We start from the raw sequence: 16,829 nt of genomic DNA, 5'->3' as shown, positions 1-16,829 counted from the left end.
TGTAACAATCCAAGAGAAATAGAATCGATCTCTTCTTTCCATGGCTATTCATCTGGAAACATGGCTTTGAACAAATCTGTGTGGCATTCATGGCAGAGATAGAACCACGAGAAGTGGCCCTCGCCTTGCAACCTGTGGAAGTTTACGTGAGGCAGGACTCGCTGCGCAAACTCGCTCATCGCAATCGGCACGACTACATCGTCAGTTCCCTGATTACAATCGCCAAGATCAGCAAGCTTTTGGAGAAAAACCAAACCAAGAACACCACCACCTACATGCCATATATGTATTGGTCGCTGGAAGCCGAGGAGATCCGACTGTTCTTGAGAGAAAAGGCCCCGCAGCTTGCTCACGATTCCATCGCCGGCGGGAGGTCTCTTTCGCTTGAGATCGCCCAAGTCGAATCCCCAGTTGTTAACCAGCAAGACTAGCTCTTGGGCCAGCGAGAAAGCTCGCTTCTGGTTCATGGATTCCCGGACGTCGTCTTCCCATAATCTCATGAAATCCTGCTGCTCGAAAAGAGCTCGATCCTGCAAAACTCGATGACCTTGAGTCATTCCACGATCAAAACAATGCAAACCTTTGATCTTGAGGTGGCATACAAGCTTCTGCTAAGCCTGTCGATCTTCTCCAGGAGAGTTCTCCGGAGAAAACCTCCAAGAGAAGATGGAAACTTCCTGGCACAGAAATGGAGCAATCTTCTCCGGAATGACCAGGCCTTCCAGGCTTTGGCCGCTTCACTCGAGGTGAGATTTCCTCCGTATGGATTTCCCGCCGGAGCAACCATAGCAACACCTGTGTCCAAGAACACAAGCGAGAACACTCTTGCTAAACTCTCAAGAGAAAAAAAAAGAAAGATGTGATTACCTGCTAGTCTCTCTGGAATGTAGTGAATCGCAGCCCAAACGTGAGGACCACCTCCATCAAACGCCAGGATCCAAAACTGGTCGCCAAAACCGAGAGCGTTGGCGATGCTGACCATGTCCGAGGCCGAGGTTTTGTAACTTCTGTTGTGGTGAGGATCACTCTCTCCAAATCCTGGCAAGTCGTAAGCCACAAGTCGAACACCATAGCTATCGAGCAGCGAAGAATTGATTCCGGGAATTCCTACAAGTTGACGGAGAGACTGTAGAGCCCATGAATGAAAAGCTCACGAACCTGCTAGTCTCGATGAGAGAAATCCATGAACAACGAGCACTGTGCGCTTTGCTTGATCGGCAGGGACACCTTCTTCCCGGTATGAGATGTTTCTACCGTCCGGCAATTGGATCCGCGTGGGTGGGATTCGAGCTTTCTGACGATCGTCTGGAGATGCCTTGGGCTGAAACGATCGTGTTCTAGGCCCTGCATTGGATCGACAACTTAGCTTCTTTCGAAGAAAAAAGAGTCCGAGCTCGGACAGCCGAGACCACCTCGGACTCCACCTCGGACTCCATCGGACCCGACTTCTAAACAGGAATACGTACCGACGAGGAGGAAGAACACGAGAGGTACTAAAATGCAGCACACCAACAGGGAGCTGGGATCCCTTCGCGCGGATCTAAGCCCCTTGAATCTCTTCCAGGCTCCATCTCGCAAGCTTCTCACTGCCCTCCAGCAGCAAACGCTGCCTCCCTCGCTCTTGGCCGCCTCGTACGAGCTCAGAATCCGATCGAAATTGTCCGCCAATGCGCTCAAGCTCCGGAGGATCTTCTGGAGGATCAGCTCCAGAGTTTCCAGGCCGCGCGACTCCTGCTGCTGCCGCTCGTGATCCTCGTACAGACCTGAGATGGTGGAATTGAGAGGCGATGGCGATGGCGATGCGTAGCGAGGCCGGACGGCGGAGTCCCAGTCGCCCTGATCGCTGTCAAGTTCCATGGAAGAACAAGAGGAGGGAAGAAGCTTCAAATGTGGATGGATTGCTATGTGGGTGCTGCGAATTTGGAGAAGGGATCTCTTGGGCAGCGAGAGGAGAGGGATTCGCGAGGAGGGTCGCTTCGTTTTTCATCCGGGAGACCCGGGGATTGCTGTTCCAGCGCCTGCCGTACGAGTGGTTTCGCACGGGCCCCAACACGAAAGTGTACGGATGCCGATCTAAACGTTGGAAGTGTGAATCAACGGAGCGCGATGGAGAAGGAGTGGTCACCCACCGTTGATTTTTTTTTAGGGTTCTTCGTGATGCTTCACCGGCTATGGCGACTTGTGGATCCCTTCGCGGTGCGGCAGCAGCGCCTCTTGCGATCGTTCGCTAGCAGCGCCATAGCAGCTCCCAGGATTGTAAATGCGAGTCGCGGCGGCTTGGTTTGGAGCCGTCCGGCGCGGCTTCCACCTGTTCTTGCGGTGAGTGTTGTGAATCTATCGATCGGTAGCTCAGATCATACTGCAGGGAATCCAATGCCGCTTCGGTGCCACGAAATCTTGCAAGAAGAGGCCGCAGAAGAAGGACAAGATGAAATCCTACTCGTAGGTAACCTAGGCGCTTTCTCCCTCTCTCACAAAATCCTTTTTTTCCTGCGTAGATCGCTCAAGCATCGATTCAAGCTGATGCCGGACGGGACCTACGCACGAGCTCATGCAGGGAAGCGCCACAATGCCTCCTCCAAGGTTTGGATCGATTTTTTCAATTGATCTTCTTCTCATCGCACTCGTCTCGCTCGCAGACGAAGAAGCAGCGTCGCCAGTTGCGAGGAGCAGCGCTGGTCCATCCCGGCTACGCCAAGATCATCCGAAAGCTCGGCTTCACTGGAACTTCGTCTTAGGTGGTGTTCTTCCTTTCCAGTTTCCACAAGAGCATGAGCACTTTCCCTGTGCATTTTTTCTTCCTCTCTCCAGGAATCCAAGAACGAAACAAAATGGGGTGTTAGATCTTGTTATTGGGTGCCAGAATCTCACAGAAGTTTCTCTGGCAGGGAGACCAGATCAGCTGGAGATCAGTGGTGGACAGCATGGAGTTGAGGGAGGAAAGGTGGAAGAACAAGACCCAGAAGAACTAGAATCCCGAGGCTGGAAAGCAGTAATTCTCGTCGTGGAGGAGCTCCGGAGTAGTATCCGCCAGGGCCACTGTTATAGCCGCGCTGGATCTTGATGTAGGCGGAGATGGTGTCGTGGGCATTGACGGGAAGAAGCTGGATGGATTGGACGGGGATGTAGTCGTGGTACTGGTAGCAAGAATCCTTCGGGACATCGTAGACGATGCCAGAGCAGGAACAATCCGCGGTGCAAGAGTCGAGACAGTCGTCCAGAGTAGCATAGCTCGGGGACCGGTTGGAGAGATTGAAGTAGGGGACATAGCCGATGTGCAAGTAGCTGAAGGCGCGATAGTTGTCGAAGATGCACGAGTAGTTGTGATCCCAGCGCTCGAATTCCAGCGCCGGCAAATCCCCGGCCGCGAGCTCCTGGACTGGAATCGGTGCTACCGCCGCCGCTGCTGGTGATTGAGAGGAGGAGAGGAGAGCCAGGAGGAAGGGAAGCGAGCAGCACCACGAACACATCGATCTAAACATTGGTGAGTAGCTTCACTATTTCCTAGGAGAACTCGCTCTAGTTCTTGTGATCCTTTATCACCCAACTTACTCGTCTTCTCCTTCCTCTTCCAGAGCCTCCTCGCTCGCAACGGGAAAGAGAATGGAATGAAAGGCAAGCGGTGTAGTGTAGATAATTGGACACTTGCCGTGGCATAGCAGAGGTTTTTTTTTTTTTTTCTTTCTTTCTTTCTCTCCTCGGGTGCTTATTTATCTGTCGCTTTTGTTTATGCTTTCTCCTGTGCTATATCTCAGGGCCGTGAAATCGACTTCCATGTCTGAGAGCTTTTCTACCTTTTTACGTTTGGAGTTATGCAAAGGAAGGACTTTCGCTGGCCTGGTGTGCTGCTGTGGACGGCTGCTTCCACCTAAATGCCGAGAAAGGGATATTCTTGATGCGGCCGCGAATATTTTCCTTTGTGTGTTCTTTTCTCCATTCATGGTGGATTCGTCCAGCCACCAAAATGGTGTTGTTTAAGTGCGGTTAAGGCTGGAAAGAAACGCTAGATTTGTCACCTCAATGGACGAGGAATCTTCTGGGAATAATCATCGCTGTTTTAGTCATGGTCCACGAAAAGTGGCCTTTTGTTTATTTGCGCTTTTGCGTGAAGTGTCAACACCCTCCCGCCATGAATCGAGAAACACCCACGAGAGTTTTGCGTTTGATGCTGACGGTCTTTTTGCAAACTCTTGTACTGTTATCGAGGATGTGATTCGTTTGGCAAGATTGAGAGCTGCTTGTTTGGACATGCATGGAATTCCATGGATGAAGTTGGTATTCGCTTAAAATTCTAAAGCTAAAGAGATTTTTCCAGCACAGAGAAGTTTCGAGTAAGGGGTCCTTTCACCTTAAAGCTGAGCCAAAAGCCAAAGCTTTCATCAAGCTGAACTTGCACTCACAAATGGAGCATTGAAAGGCTGAAGATCTGACGCTACAGCTGCATCACCACACCACTAGCACTATAATAAAATTATAACTCTAAAAAGGTAATGATAAGTCCATTTGTATTTAAAAAAGTCATCGATACATTAATATCACATTCTGTTATTTTATAGTTTGCCTTAAGTGTAGTAAATATTCCAAGGATATTCATATTAGGATTATTGTTTTCAACATTGCTACATATTTTGCACTCATTATTATTATTTTTTAAAAAGAATAAATTTTTTAGTTTTTTCAAAAAGTTGAGCACATTGTTTGTTTTATTATCAAAAAACTTACGTCTTACCATGCAACATTTGGGAGAAGCTAATGATTTCTAAGCTTTAAAATTATAGTATAAATCTTATATTTAGGTGATATAAGGATACAACATTTTCTATAATTTCATTCCTTATCATTTTACTATTTATTTTGTCTATTATTTCCTAATATTTGTATTAGCTTCTTTGGGATTCATTTTCTTCATAATAGTAGTGGGTGATTTTCTAAGTTTTAAGTTTTTATTGACAAGATTTATGATTTATTTTAGGCTATAATTAGTTGTAACTTGACCATCCAAATATTTGTCTTGGCAATCATTTATTATAATATATGGACATAAGCTGCCAGAACAATCAAAGCTTTGTGTTATCAAACAATGTCAAGTGTTATAGAGCAAATTTTGTTTTTAAGGTATAGTCATCTAGGAACATTTTTTCTTTTGTGCATATTGTTTTAAAAAATTTACATTTTATGTCAAGTCATGTATCAAGGAATTTACCCAACATGGGATTGGATGGCTGTAAAAGACCCTATATCTTTACCATATATATATATATACACATATATATATATATATATACATATATATATATATATATATATATATATATATATATATATATATATATATATATATATATATATATATATATATATATATATATATATATATATATATATATATATATATATATATATATATATATATATATATATATATATACATATATATATATATATATATACATATATATATATATATACATATATATATATACATATATATATACATATATATATATATATATATATATATATATATATATATATATATATATGTATATATGTATGTATATATATAAACACACATATACACACACACACACACACATATATAAACATGGAAAATCATGGAGATAAAATGTATTTAAATAATTACAATGCACTCTCAATATATATAAACAAAAATGAAATATCAAAAATATAAAAAAAAACTACTTAAGGAAAAAAGTTTCACAATAGTATACTTTAATAAGTTGCATGACACAACTGCTGCCATTGGTTGATACTATAGCCATCAACTCATCCTACTCCTTCCCCCTCCTCCAATCCTAAACCCCTTGCAATGGAACTAGAGTTAATGTTATCTAGAAGTGGTTTTGAATCTGGAACTATAATCCCAGCTTAAAGGCTTTTTTAATGTTTATACTGTCTAAACTGATTAAATAGGTACAAAAAAGTATATATTTGAATAGCTTTGTTACACTTTGCTCAACCATTCATCATTTTCAATTCAATTGAGATTAATGTGATATATATTATGATACAAACCCTTATAGGTAAGTTCTAAAGCAAAACTTTTAACAATATCTCTCTAGTGAAATAAATAGTTAATAAAACTTTTTAACAAAACTATGAGCACAAATGATTCTTAAGCCATTCATTTTTAAAGTGACTTTATCATAAAATTTAAAACTAACTGCTATACCCCAAAGCATGTTAAATATGCCTTGGAGCACAAGGTTGTTCAGTATTAAGTCAATACTTTTATTTTAACATGTAGCCAAATATGAGGTATGAATTTTCTTTAGTTCTAGATTAGAGTGTGTTACTTTGTCTCCCACACTAAACAAATATATTGGCTCCCCTTCAACAATTTATTAACCCCTTGTAGCATAATTTTTATGTAACAACAAATATATAGCTAAACACCTTTTTCAGATTTTTTGTTTTTTACTTTAATTGGGACTAACATCTCTTTAAGAAGGCATGTCTAAAAAATTTATTATTAAGCTCACCATAATTTTTTATCCATTTAGAAATGATTTGATTTACTTTATTAGTGATAGATAAGAATATTATCATTAGAATTACAAATGATTAAAGAAAAATTTAAGAATAGAAAATTATTGTCACTAAATTTAAAATTGTTCTAAAGAAAAATAGAAAATAAGATTTACTTTAGTAAAATTAGGAAATAATTATGTGACATTTTTCTATCTATAATGATATCCATTATGAGTGTTTGTTAAAGTTTGCCCCTATTTTATAAAAATTTAGTTATATTGTGGTATTTATATATACTCTAAAAATAATAATCAACTATGTTAATTTTTACATTATATAATTATAGTGTGATTTTAAAAGAGTGGTGATTGTGAAATTATATTACTGAAATGTGAAGGCTATGAATCATCATTTTTTAATTCTAACTAAACATTATTTTATATAGAAAATAATTCCTCTCTAACTTTAATATATATTCGAAAATTTTAAATAACCATACAAGTAAACTCAAAACTAATTTTAAAATTTAACTTAAATTGATACATTAATTACATAATTATTTAATATTTATATAATTCACATAGATTTTATTATACTTTTCATCTTAGTAAAAAAAATTATTTGCTATCAGATAGAAAAATTTGATAGTGGTAATATATCAAATAATAGTAATGCAAAGATTTCAGCCATAATTAGTAGCAATGAATCAGGCCAGTTATATATAATAATTTAAGTACATATTTTTAATTTTATTTAACAAAATTAATAATACATAATCTATATAAAGAAAAATTCAAGAGTTAATTATTCTCACTTACAAATCAATGTCAATTATAAAATATACTTTGGGCAAGTGAGGATCATCACAAGTGAGGTGCTCCAGAAGCACAAGTAGCTTCTCCAGAAGCTTAATCTCACACTGGCTCTAAGATGAGTAGCAGATCAATTCATGCATAGCTCCCTCACTTACCTCAAGTGGTGGATAGCTTGGACGATTGAAGAAAAGAAGAAGAAGCTCTCACACGACCAAGAAGAACACCTCAGGAATAATAGGACAATTGGAAAGTCTAAGGTGTTTAGCATATAACCAAGAAGGCCACAATGTTTCTAGCTTATGGGAGTTACTCTTGTTCCTTCACCACTACGATCGAACAGTCCTTCGTGCCAGCACTACTGGATCTCTCTCGTCAAGCAATGCACGAGATTGCGAGATGGAACGCGGGCCAGGGAGCTCCAGGCACAGATTCTCGCCAGCGAACAGCGCAAGAACAGATTTCTGATCAATCTTGTGATCCAGATGCATGGAAAATGCGGGAACTTGCGGGAGGCGCGAGCGATCTTCGATGCGATGGAGGAGCCCAATGCCTTCTCCTGGTCCATGATGATTGTAGCGTATGCCCACAATGGGTATCTGGGCCGAGCTCGCGAGCTCTTCGACCAGATGCCCGAGCCCAACGTGGTAGTTTGCAACACTGTGCTGGGATTTCTCTCGGATCTCCGTGAAGCGCAAAGGTTCTTCGCTGGAATGCGCGAGCGCGACACTGTGTCTTGGAATTCGATGGTCCAGGCAGCGATCAGGAGCGGGGATTTGGAACAAGCACGAAGATTCTTCGATGCTATGCCCGAGAGAGATAGTGTGTCTTGGAGTACGATCATCACTGGCTACACGCAGAAGAATCACTTGGAGGAGGCTAGAAGGATCTTTGATTCGCTGCCGGAGCCAGTGATGGAAGCCTGGACATCTATGATCGCAGCACATGCCCAGAGAGGGGATTTAATCCAGGCGAGGAAGCTTTTCGATCGAATGGAGAGGCGAGACATAGTGTGCTGGAATGCTATTGTGGCAGCTTACGCACAGCGCGGGGGAGAGATCTCTGAGGCGAAGAAACTTTTTGATCGAATGCCAGAACACAATGTTCTATCGTGGACGGCTATGGTGGATGGATACGCTGCTGCTGGCAGGGTGGATCGCGCCAAGGAGCTCTTCGATCGTATGCCGGAGAGAAATGTGGTGTCGTGGAACTCGCTGATCCAGGGGTTTGCCGAGCATGGAGATCTGGAGCAAGCCACACTGCTGTTCCATCGAATGCCACACAGGGATGTGATCTCCTGGAACGCGATGATCTCGTGCTACGCCAGCTCCGGGAAGATCGAGCTCGCCCACGAGCTCTTCGATCGCATGCCCCAGCGAGACATCGTGTCCTGGACCGCGATCGCTGCCGGCTACGTCCAGTGTGGGGAGATGGATCGAGCGCTCGCGATCTTCGAGCGAATGCCGTGGAGAAATCTCGTGGTATGGAACGCGATCCTTGCCGGTTGTGTGGAGCAGGGATATCTCTGCGAGGGGAGCACGATCTTCCACCAGATGCCCGAGCGAGATAAGCTCTCGTGGACGTCGATGATCGAGATCTTCGGGCAGAGCGGTCACGTTGATCAAGCTCGCGAGTTCTTCGACCAGATGGAAGAACACGACGTTGTCTCCTGGACGGCAATGGTGACGGCCTATGCCCAAAATGGGCATACCCGCGAAGCTCTGGCGCTCTTCCGAGAGATGGAGAGGGAAGGACTGGAGCCAAACGACGTGACTTTCCTCGCATTCTTCAAGGCCTGTGCTCACGGCGGACTGATCGACGAGGCCATGAACTATTTTGCGTGCCTGGAGCAGGAGCGAGGGATTTGTCCCCGGCCAGAGCACTTTCTCTACGTGATTGATGCTCTGGGACGAGCTGGGAGGCTCCGGGAGGCCGAGGAGCTCGCCAAGGTGATGCCATTTGCGCCGGATGTTGGGGAATGGACTGCGCTGCTGGGTGCTGGAAAGATGCATGGAAGCATTGATTTTGCTGCTCGGGCTATGGAGCGAGTGATGGAGCTCGACTCGGCAAAAGCTTCGAGCTATGTGCTGCTGTCCAACTGTCTAGTGCCTACCCGCCATTGAATGGTTTACTCTCGCTCCACGGTCATTGAGAGCGGCCCAGCGCTGGATCCAAGAAAGCAGGAGATTGCGAGATGGAGCGTCCGCCTGTGGACACCGTGGTGATCTGGTTCACTGTGGTAAGCACCCAAGCTTATTGTGAGGTGTGCACGACATTGTGACATTGTTCAAATGCTGGATGTGAAAGACGCATCCACATATGAAAGAAGCTTGTAAGCGCTAATGTTCATTCAAAATAAGTATAGAGGAAAGAGAAAAGTATTTTCATTTCAATCTTTTAATGAACATGCACTAGCAAGCCCCCAGATTAGCAATCATACCTTTGGCATCAATGCTTGGTTTCAAGTTTTATTCAAATATTTATAGAATATTATACTAATGTTATTCATGTATTTTCCTAAAATAATCTCAGGTTTTATAAGTATAGTATAATTAGATTATTGACCATTATAATTCAAAGAACAAATCAATCATTATTTGAAAGTAGCCTACTGCCTATCCAACATTGTGCTCAAAGTTACGAGATTGCATCGAAGGTGAACTTCACATTAATAACCTGCTTAGATTGGGCATATTCGGGCATAATTATGTTCCACAAGAAAGCATTGTGCTCAAGCATTTGTTTCAAATATGGCATTTATATACAATTGTGACAGTATAGATATTGTGAGTGAAATTTTGATAGCTGTGGGATTAAATTCAATTCAGATCACTTGCTCATGTTGAATTAGATTCAATTTGGACCACTTTGATCCTGTATAAAAGTTTTGGTCTTATTTTGTATAATAATTAAAAATTGATAAGTAATAAAATTTGTTTCTTACTTAATAATAAAAGGTATATTCAAAATGTGAATCCGTGGCCGTCCAAACAGCTGATCAAAGCTCGGCTACTTCCAGCATTCAAATGATCAATCCCTTGTGGTCTAGCTCTCCCTGGTCAAGCCATGGCCACTTGGTCTTGAGCTCGTCATAGTGGTCACCATGTCCACGATCTTTGCAATGTCCAGTGCTTTCTCCTGCTCCTCGCTCAACAGCTTCTGGTCGTGGAGGCCGCACAGAATCGACATCGTGTGCTTGCTCCTTTCGGTATCGTAATGATCCAACCCAAAGGAGAGAGCGTTCATGAGAACTGCTATAACATCGTCGCTGCTGCCGCTTCCATCGAGCAGCGTTTCAAGATACTGGCGATTCTTCCGGCAGAGAAGATCCAGCACCACTGCCGATTTGCTTCCTCGCAGATCAGCTTCGCAGGCACGGACGAGCTGGAACAAACCATAGATGACGCTCTTGTAGCCAGGGAGAAGATCACCATTGCTGGGATCATAGGCTACCAATGCCGCGAGAGCGTCTAGAGCTAGGTCCTGGAGGTCCTGGGAGGAACAACAGAGAGCATTCGCCAGGTACTTTATCAAGTCCTGATTCTTTCTGAGTAGCGTCCTCAAATTTTTTGCGATCTTCTGCCTGGAGCTCTGGATCTCTGCCTCGACATCGACCCTGACTGGATCATCTCCATCGCCATTGAAACTATAGCGGAGAGAATCCTTCCACTTCTTGTGCGTATCCTCTTGAGCAAAATCAAAGTCCGGGATCACACTCGGCACGGGATTGGCAATCTCTCTAAATGCCGCAAGCTTTCCTATCAACAACAGCACTGACTTGTTGGTATCCGGCTCTAGCGCTTTCACCAGAAGCGAGATGCTTGTGTCGCTGGCCTGGACGACGTGTGCCACAGCGAAGAACGCGTTCTCGTCCTTGCAGATCTCGGCCACTAGAGAAATCACCGCTCGCCTATACATGAGATCGTACTTGTGGCCCATGCACTCGAACAGCCGCTCCACAACTTCACGCTTAGATGCCAAGAGGAGCTTCCCACTTCGCTTTATCTGATCTTCTTCTTCCCAGTGGGACACCGCATCCAGCATCAGCAAGCTCTTCCTCAGTTCCCGGTTGCCTCTCGATTCCAAGAACTCGTTCGCGACGTAGTCGACCAAGTTCATCCTTAGCCCCTTGATGGCTCCATCTCTCAGCGTCGTCTCGTACACGGCAACGAAGAATTTGGACTTCGTTTCCAGAAGAAATCTCGGTCGGTCCCTGTTCTTCTTTCGCAGCTTGTACCTCACTGATATGATCTGCCAGCAGCTTCGGTTGCACAGGAACAAGCTCGATTCGGCGATAACGATCGAGAAGAAGCAGATCATTGCCACGAACTCGTTCGACTTTGGATACTTGTAGTGCGGTGGTCGTAGCCAGTGGATCGAGGCTCCCAGGTTGAGGAGAGCCAGAAAGATCTCAGCGTTGTACAGGGCCGTGTTGTAGATGATGACGAACGAGCGCTCGGAACCAACACTGTACCCGAATGCGAGAAGGCTGAGCACCAGCAGGAGGAGCACGAAGATGGTGAGGCCGACGTCCAAGAGGATTACTAGGACGATGGTGGTGAGCACGAAGAGAACAATGAAGAGTTGCTGGATGCGGGAGACCACCTTTGGTTTCTTGAACCCTTTGGTCAGGTTGAGGAAGCGGAAGCTCCGGATACCATAGCTGACCAGCAGGACTGTGATGAAGTAGAAGTCGTATCTTTCCATATCGGTCACGAATCCCCCCAGGAGAACCACAGTCGCCCACAGGAATGTCAACTTTCCCAAGTTCGTGGTGAACTGCTCCAGAGTTGCGAGCAACACAGAACCCATAGATCAATCCCGCCGTTCTAGTTTTGCTCGAGCGATTTTCCTGCCTGTGTTCTTCACTCGAGTGTGTTTTGATCGGATTCTTCAGCGCTAGACCAAAGCTTGGTCGTTCTTTGCGGCGAACGTGCACTGAGCTATAGTTTCCAAGAACCATCATCACGCTGGAAAATCTCATCAGTAGTAATGACACTGGATATGAACGGTAAAAAGTTTATCACTTGATAGTCGTCCAATTGCCGTATACAATTCGCGTCGAAAGAGCTCTCCTGGCTCTCAAAACAATCACCCAAGAATCTGTTCACGAGCAGCAGTATTCACAACTTGATCTTGCTCTGTCTCTTCCGGTGGTGGCTTCACATAGCGGCCAAAGACTTCTGCTTGTAGCGACTACGCATACTAGCGTGCCTCTCCTTGTCTGCGCTTCCTTTCCAACTTTATGCTGTATCTCTCTTGCCTCTCTCCCTCTCTAAAATTCAGTCTCCATAAATCCTTCATGAAGGAGCTCTTAAGGAGAATTCTCAACATCTCTTTAATGAAATAAATACTTAGTGAAACTTTTTAATAAATCTCACAAGCACATACTGCTTTTAGGCTATTCACTTTTAAAGTGACTCCACCATAAAATTTGAAGCCAATTGCTATGCTCCAAAGCATGTTAAACATGCCTGAGTACCCAGCACCCCAATGTTGGCTAGTGCTAAATCAATGTTTTCACTTAAACATGTAGCCAAGGCACAAGGTATGAACCTTCTTTAGTTATAAACTAAAGTGTATTATTTCATCTCCCATACTAGACAAATACATTGGCTCCCTTTTAACAATTTCTTAGCCCCTTGTGTGGTCCTAATTAAATTGCAAAATGGACATGCATTCTTGAGGAGATGTGTATGATCCTAGTGTAACAACAAATATAGAGCTACGCACTGATGCTCTTAAATTTTTTTAAAATAATTCATAATTAAAATGGTTGTTATTGAATTGAAAAATGTTCTAAAGAAAACTAGAAAATAAATTTTACTTAGTGATATTTAGTAATGACTATGTAATATTTTTCTATCTGTAATTATATACATTATGAGTGTTCTATTTTATAAAAATTTAAATATATTGTGGTAGTTATATATACTCTACAATTAATAATCAACTGTGTTAATTTCTATATTATATAACTATAGTGTGAATTTAAAAAAGTGGTGATCATTGCAAAATTATATTACTAAAATGTGAAGGCTAATGAATCATCATTTCTTTTTGTTTGTTCATTGTTTTTTTGTTCTAATTAAGCATTATTTTGGCCTTCAAGTCATGTTAACAGTAATAGATTCACATAAAATAGTTTTATATGTATATATGTATATATATATATATATATATATATATATATATATATATATATATGTATATATATATATGTATATATATATGTATATGTATATATATATATGTATATATATATGTATATGTATATATATATGTATATATATATATATATATATAAGTGCATAAAATATGGAAATGGAATACAAAAATGTGAATATCAATTAACCTAAAAACCCTAGCTTATTTGCAAGAGTAAGTGGTCCAGATTGAAACCAATTCAATGTCTATCAAAATCCCGCAATACTAATATTAGTATATTGCATTGTAGCCATACACTAGTGAACGGGATTTGATCTATAGGTGGTGTTAATTGTTCTTGATCCCTTTGTATAAAGCATTTTAGCCGTTGTACATGCACAATTTCTAGAGGATTAGCATATTGGACATTATGCCAAACCTCATAAATTTGCAATCCAACTTGTTGCAACACCTAATACAATCCTTTTCACAACACTTAATATGGTCCTTTCTACTAAATAATGAGCCCCTTAGACAAATTACGTACTATAAGATTGGGAAAATAAACTAATATCAAGTCATCCACTTTGTACTCCACAAGTGGATGATGATAGGAGTTGTAGTGTTGTTATTGTCCCATTTGTATGTGGCTCAGGTGTTTAGCAGACTCTACTCGGACAAGTGGAATAATATTTATTAAATACTAATCTCAAAACCTAACATCGGCAAATTGTGGCAATTGTGAAGGTAAACTCAACTCTATTAGTAGTATCGGATCATGATTATTAAGGAGTTTATATAGTAAAGCACAAATAGAACTTTACAACTTTATGACATATGCATACTGAAAAAACAATAAATAATCATCCCAATCTGAATATTGAAAATTCATATGCTTTAGCATCATCCCTTTGAAACCTCAGCCATAAATACAGGACCATTATCTAAAAGAACTCACAAATATTCTAGTGAATATTCTAAGAATATTCTATTTTTAAATCTAGTAATGTACTACTTTTTATTATATATAAACTATCAAACATCCTACAAATCATCATTATCTTCAACCTCACAATCTTTAACATTGTTTCCATCTTCCTCTTCTTCTCCTAATTTAAGCTTATCTTTCGAATGAGGAATTATTTCTAGTATTTTGTAGCTCATAAACTTGTTGTAGTCACGGTCATTTTTGCAGGTTAACAACTTGCTATTACAAGCCACGAAAACCAAATTTGTTGTTTTGTCCCCAGTAAGTTTATTGTTTTTTGGACAATATTGAAATCATATATCTAAAGTTTCAAAGCCCACCGAGCAGTATGACCAACCAAGTTTTTTCATTTCAATAACGAAGTAACTACAACATAATCACCTTCTAGCAACGTCTAAGAAATATGTAAATATATATGAAGTTTCTTGAAACCCCAAACTATTGCTAAACACTCTTTCTCTGTCATTGAGTAATTCACCTCCACCAATTATAATGTATGGGTAATATATATAATGGGATGACATTGACCAAATACGCTTGAGCTTTTTTGTATCAACACACCTCATAGTAGTCAAGATATGCCAAAAATGAAGGAGTTATCAATAGGTTTTTTGAGATCCATAAATACCCACTCATAGTCCACAAATTAGATGAAAGACGACATTGATGATTTTAGCAACTTTCGCAAGAGTGCAATGCGATAAAAAAGATGTTCAATAAAACAATTGAGATACTATATCTTGCCTAGAAACAGTTGTATATCATTTAAGATAAGTTGTATTCTTGGACCCAAACATACACTTCAATTGCTTCAACTTTAAACCAACTTCCCATAGCTAATCTAACACTTTACAAACATCATGAATATGTTTTTCCCACATCCCCTCCAAATGAATCAAGACATTATTGATGAAGTCAATAGTCACTTTTTGGCATATTGCAAAAAATCTCGTCTATCATCCATTGGAAAATTATTAGAATATTGTTCAAACCAAACAACATCACTAAGAACTTGTATAAACCAAACAATGTATGAAAAACAATCTTAAGAACATCTTCCTCGGCCATTGCCAGTTGTCAGTACCCAAAAACAAGATCTAATTTGGTGAACTAACAACTTTTCTTTAAACGATTTAAGAGATCAACAATGTGAGGAAAAGGGTATATATTTAAGATCATCACTTTGTTTAATAAGCAATAATCAATACAAAAACAAATGTTCCTATCAGGCTTTGTCACAAGATGAGGTTGACATCCCCAAAGACTCTATGACTTTTGAATATCACCCTTTTCTAACATCTTCTTGATGTTTTCATATAAAATTTTAAACTCTTTTTATGATCGACAACGAATAGGAACCTTGATTAGACAAGCATCCCTAGTTGGAATAGGATGACGTATTGCAATCTTGGCCCAAAATGATTAATCAAATTCAAAGAGATTAGCAGACTCTTTCATGAAATAATCAACTATTACAACATAAAGACTATCCGAGGGATTTGAAGAGGGAATAGAGGAACAAGATAAAAATATAGAAGGAAGTAATAAGAAGACAAAAATGATGGAAGCAAAGGTAAAAGTAAAGGGATGAAGAAGAATAAAAATGAAAGGAACAAAAGAAATATAAAGAAATATAAAACAAGGGGGAAAAGCTTTAAAGTCTTGCACCACAACCAATCCATACTAAGGATGAGGTTAAAAGCTTAACTCGACACCACTTACAATGATTGCAACTCAAGCTTGAGGTCGCCCATATGCACAACTAGGTTTACCTCATTTTATGCACATTCATGTGTATAGCCTTTGCCATAAAGAATGAAAATTAACTTTACCAAACAACACAAATATAGATGGCAACGCATGGCAACAAGTTAAACAATAGAAAATAAATTGGAGCTTATATCAACTAATATGAAAAGAATAATAGGAAACCTCTTGTTATAAAAACGAGCATGGAAAATAAACACTAGATGAACTAATGCTATGTGAACTCTTTGATAATACTCATAAAAAAAAATGGAGGAGTCATTGACTTATTCGTGTAAAGACTCTCCACTACTTGTATGATTCTTCATTTCTTATAAGTATCTCATTGTTTAGACCTTCTACTACAGTAGCACCAACAAGGTATAGTAAATGCCAAAGTTTCCACCTAAGAAATGAAAGTTACTAATCCGGAAAATGCTAACAATGTCAACAATTATGACTAACTTCATCACACACCTAATAGTGAACATTACAACCACAACCACGTCCTCTCCCTTGTCCTTGAACTTGGGCAGCAGTAGCATTAACTTCCATTAAAACATGACTATCACCCATAGAAAATAGAGTTGAAGAATTTATAGTGAGAAGTGGAAGAAACAATGTTTCATAACGTTGTGATAGGT

At 40.7% G+C, this 16,829-nt stretch overlaps 3 protein-coding genes across 3 annotated transcripts; 2 read left to right on the top strand and 1 right to left on the bottom strand.

Moving 5' to 3' along the window:
* Positions 1-14: 14 nt before the first annotated feature.
* LOC112349883 lies at positions 15-1,872 on the bottom strand. Its single transcript, XM_024685065.1, has 6 exons — positions 1,467-1,872; positions 1,159-1,344; positions 868-1,107; positions 581-795; positions 276-530; positions 15-209 (listed from the first exon to the last, which is right to left on the bottom strand). Exons 1-6 carry the CDS (start codon positions 1,855-1,857, stop codon positions 45-47), a joined length of 1,452 nt encoding a protein of 483 aa, XP_024540833.1. The 5' UTR covers positions 1,858-1,872; the 3' UTR covers positions 15-44.
* LOC112349884 lies at positions 1,771-4,043 on the top strand. Its single transcript, XM_024685066.1, has 4 exons — positions 1,771-2,319; positions 2,366-2,442; positions 2,499-2,583; positions 2,640-4,043. Exons 1-4 carry the CDS (start codon positions 1,888-1,890, stop codon positions 2,736-2,738), a joined length of 693 nt encoding a protein of 230 aa, XP_024540834.1. The 5' UTR covers positions 1,771-1,887; the 3' UTR covers positions 2,739-4,043.
* A 3,563-nt stretch (positions 4,044-7,606) lies between these two features.
* LOC112349842 (pentatricopeptide repeat-containing protein At4g02750-like) lies at positions 7,607-9,427 on the top strand. The gene has a single exon (XM_024684964.1). It carries the CDS (start codon positions 7,607-7,609, stop codon positions 9,425-9,427), a length of 1,821 nt encoding a protein of 606 aa, XP_024540732.1.
* The last annotated feature ends 7,402 nt before the right edge of the window (positions 9,428-16,829 follow it).

The sequence above is a fragment of the Selaginella moellendorffii genome, unplaced genomic scaffold, assembly GCF_000143415.4.
Source record: "Selaginella moellendorffii unplaced genomic scaffold, v1.0 SELMOscaffold_43, whole genome shotgun sequence".
NCBI lineage: Eukaryota > Viridiplantae > Streptophyta > Lycopodiopsida > Selaginellales > Selaginellaceae > Selaginella > Selaginella moellendorffii.
The sequence above is the reverse complement of the archived record's forward strand: the minus strand, read 5'-3'. Positions and strand labels throughout refer to the sequence as shown.

Coding starts and splice junctions, on each gene's coding strand:
- LOC112349883 (XM_024685065.1), bottom strand. CDS start 1,857: ATGGAACTTGACAGCGATCAGGGCGACTGGGACTCCGCCGTCCGGCCT. Junction 796..867: donor CATTCCAGAGAGACTAGCAG/GTAATCACATCT, acceptor TCTTGGACACAG/GTGTTGCTATGGTTGCTCCG. Junction 531..580: donor ATGCCACCTCAAGATCAAAG/GTTTGCATTGTT, acceptor CGAGTTTTGCAG/GATCGAGCTCTTTTCGAGCA.
- LOC112349884 (XM_024685066.1), top strand. CDS start 1,888: ATGTGGATGGATTGCTATGTGGGTGCTGCGAATTTGGAGAAGGGATCT. Junction 2,443..2,498: donor GACAAGATGAAATCCTACTC/GTAGGTAACCTA, acceptor TTTCCTGCGTAG/ATCGCTCAAGCATCGATTCA. Junction 2,584..2,639: donor GCCACAATGCCTCCTCCAAG/GTTTGGATCGAT, acceptor TCTCGCTCGCAG/ACGAAGAAGCAGCGTCGCCA.
- LOC112349842 (XM_024684964.1), top strand. CDS start 7,607: ATGGGAGTTACTCTTGTTCCTTCACCACTACGATCGAACAGTCCTTCG.